At 59.2% G+C, this 2893-nt stretch overlaps 2 protein-coding genes across 2 annotated transcripts in view; one reads left to right on the forward strand and one right to left on the reverse strand.

Moving 5' to 3' along the window:
- Positions 1-1990, forward strand: part of ETH_00009370 (histone deacetylase, putative) — a gene marked incomplete at both ends in the record, with an annotated part of 2382 nt that extends 392 nt beyond the window's left edge. Inside the window, 2 exons of the mRNA XM_013373580.1 lie at positions 320-515; positions 921-1990. Of these exons, the coding sequence (XP_013229034.1) occupies positions 320-515; positions 921-1990 (1266 nt within the window). The remainder of the gene's footprint in view (positions 1-319; positions 516-920) is intronic.
- Positions 1991-2292: 302 nt separating this feature from the next.
- The window catches only part of ETH_00009375 (uncharacterized protein), a gene marked incomplete at both ends in the record, with an annotated part of 855 nt that continues 254 nt past the window's right edge, over positions 2293-2893 (reverse strand). Inside the window, one exon of the mRNA XM_013373581.1 lies at positions 2293-2865. Within this exon, the coding sequence (XP_013229035.1) occupies positions 2293-2865 (573 nt within the window). The remainder of the gene's footprint in view (positions 2866-2893) is intronic.

Below are 2893 nucleotides of genomic sequence, written 5' to 3' on the forward strand. Positions count from 1 at the left end.
ATGCAAAGCCTGTCTTGGTGGTTCTTGAAACTTACAAAATGTCCGACAGAGTTGTTCTCGACTCTTGTGCTTTCAACGAGCTGCAGGACCCCGCAGCAGCGTGCAACAGCGGCAGCAGCACCAGCAGCAGCAGCAGCAGCAGCGGCGGCGGCGGCGGCGGCGGGGCGCCTGCTGCTGCTGACGGGCACGGCCACGCCGGCCGCTCGTCCTCCTCCCACAGCAGCAGCAGCAGCAGCAGCAGCAGCAGCAGCAGCAGCAGCAGCAGCAGCAGCAGCAGCAGCAGCAGCAGCAGCAGCGGGAGCGTGGGCGTGCGGCGCAGGAGGTGTACCGGCCGCACAAGTCGATAGAGCCGGAGCTGTGTCTGTTTCACTCGCAAGAGTACATAAACTTTCTCTCCGCAGTTTCGCCGGAAAACTACAAAGAGTTCGCGCTGCAGCTGAAGAGCTTCAACGTGGGCGAGGCCACCGACTGCCCCGTCTTCGACGGCCTCTTCGCCTTCCAGCAGGCCTGCGCGGGTACTAGTCAATTCTTTTAATTCTTTTAATTCTCTGCATTCTGTTAATTCTGTTGATTCTTTTAATTCTTTTAATTCTCCGTATTCTGACAATTCTGTCGATTCTGTCAATTCTTTTAGTTCTTCTCTGTATTCTGACGATTCCGTTGATTCTGTAATTCTCTGAACTCGCTGTATTCCGTGAATTCTGCTGGTTCTTTCAATCCCGTGAATTCGGCGAATTGTCGGTATTGTGTGAATTCGGTTGGCTGCGTGAATTGTGTGTACGCCGTAATCGCTTTACGTTGTGCGTTGGGTTGGGTGCGGGCCACAACGAACGAACAAAACGTGAAACGCGCGCACAAACGAAGAAGCAAAGAAAAACAACGAAAAGAAAAGCGGGCGCAGCAGTCGGTGTGGCGAGCAGGGGCGTCGATCGACGCGGCGAAAAAACTGAACTACCAACAGGCGGACCTGTGCATAAACTGGAGCGGAGGGCTGCACCACGCGAAACGCGCAGAGGCGTCGGGGTTCTGCTACGTCAACGACATCGTCCTGGGGATCCTCGAGCTGCTCAAGTACCACCCGCGGGTTATGTACATCGACATCGACGTGCACCACGGCGACGGCGTCGAGGAGGCCTTCTACGTGTCGCACCGCGTGCTGACCGTGTCCTTCCACAAGTTCGGCGACTTCTTCCCGGGCACGGGCGACATCACGGACGTCGGCGCGGCCCAGGGAAAGTACTTCTCCGTGAACGTCCCGCTCAACGACGGCATGGACGACGAGTCCTTCATAGGTCTCTTCAAGCCCATCATCGCCAAGTGCGTCGAGGTGTACCGGCCGGGCGCCGTCGTGCTGCAGTGCGGCGCGGACTCGCTCAGCGGAGACCGCCTCGGCAAGTTCAACCTCACTGTCAAGGGGCACGCGGCGTGCGTGCAGTTCGTGAAGAGCTTCAACTTGCCGCTGCTGCTGCTCGGCGGCGGCGGCTACACCATTCGCAACGTGTCGCGCTGCTGGGTGTACGAGACGGCCGTCGCGCTGGACAGACACCGCGAGCTGTCTCCGCAGGTCCCGCTCAACGACTACTACGACTACTACGCCCCCGACTTCCAGCTCCACCTGCCTCCTTCGCCGGTCCCCAACTTCAACTCTCCGGACCATCTCCAGCGCCTCAAGGCCAGGGTCTTGCAGAACGTGGCTCTGCTCGAGCACGCCCCCGGCGTCCAGTTCGCCTACGTGCCGCCGGACTGCTTCGGCGAGGACGAGGACGAGGACGAGCAGCAGCAGCTGCTCGTCGAGTGGGAGGGCGGCGGCCTTGCTGCCGGCAGCAGCAGCAGCAGCAGCAGCAGCGGCGGCAGCGGCAGCGGCGGCAGCGGCGGGGGCGGGGGGGGGGGGGAGAAGCCGCAGCCCGCGCAGGGCGGCAGGATCCGCAGGAAGGACTACGCCAATGACTTCGAGGACCTCCCCGATCGCGACCAGAAGATCCCCATCTAGTGCTGCTGCTGCTGCTGCTGCTGCTGCTGCTGCACGCCGTTGCTGCCGCTGCCGCTCCTGCTGGAGTGCATGCGAGAGTTTCGTGCAGTTGAGTTGAGTTTAGTTGAATTTAATTTATTTAATTGCCAAGTCGGTCCTTATGTTTTCGGCGTGGATGGAAACGCAAAAATACGATTTTGAGGCTTCGGGCTGGCGAAGGAAACGCAAAGACAAAAGACAAGATGTTCAAGTAATTACATACGTAGAAATCCTACATTTATAGAATCCAATAAACAATTTTATAGAGTGGAGTTCAGGAACTCCTAGAGACACTCCAACAAGTCCTGTAGATACACCACACACCACAGGGGCAGACGCCGCAGAGACTCCCAGCACAGCGCCCCAGCCGGGGTGTATGTACACCTGCTGCTGCTGCTGTAGAGCTGCTGCAGCAGCGCCCGCGACGCCCTCTCCACTCTCTCGGGGAGCGACTGCTGCTGCTTCTGCTGCACCTGCTGCTGCTGCTGCTGTTTGGTGACCCGCTGCAGCAGCCGCTCGTATCTTTTGGGCGGCTTCATTTCGGGGGGCACTGAGCTGACCAGACACCCCAACTCCCAGTCCCCAGCCAGCAGCAGCTGCGGGGACCCGCAGCTGCTGCTGCTGCAGCAGGGGCACAAAGGATCCGCAGCAGCGGCAGCAGCAGCAGCAGCTGAGGGCTCCCCCACCCTCTGCTGCTGCTGCTGCAGATGGCTGGCGAGCTGAAGGGGCAAATACGGCAGAAGCTGCTCCTCCTCTTCTGTGGGCAGCTTGCACGTGGGGATGTTTGCTGCTGCTGCAGTTTGCTGCTGCTGCACCGCAGCGCTGCTGCTGCTGCTCTTCCGCTTCTTCAAAGGACACTAAAAAAAAAAAAAAAAAAAAAAAAAA

This window comes from Eimeria tenella, genomic scaffold (genome assembly GCF_000499545.2).
Source record: "Eimeria tenella Houghton genomic scaffold, Eth_scaff16, whole genome shotgun sequence".
NCBI lineage: Eukaryota > Apicomplexa > Conoidasida > Eucoccidiorida > Eimeriidae > Eimeria > Eimeria tenella.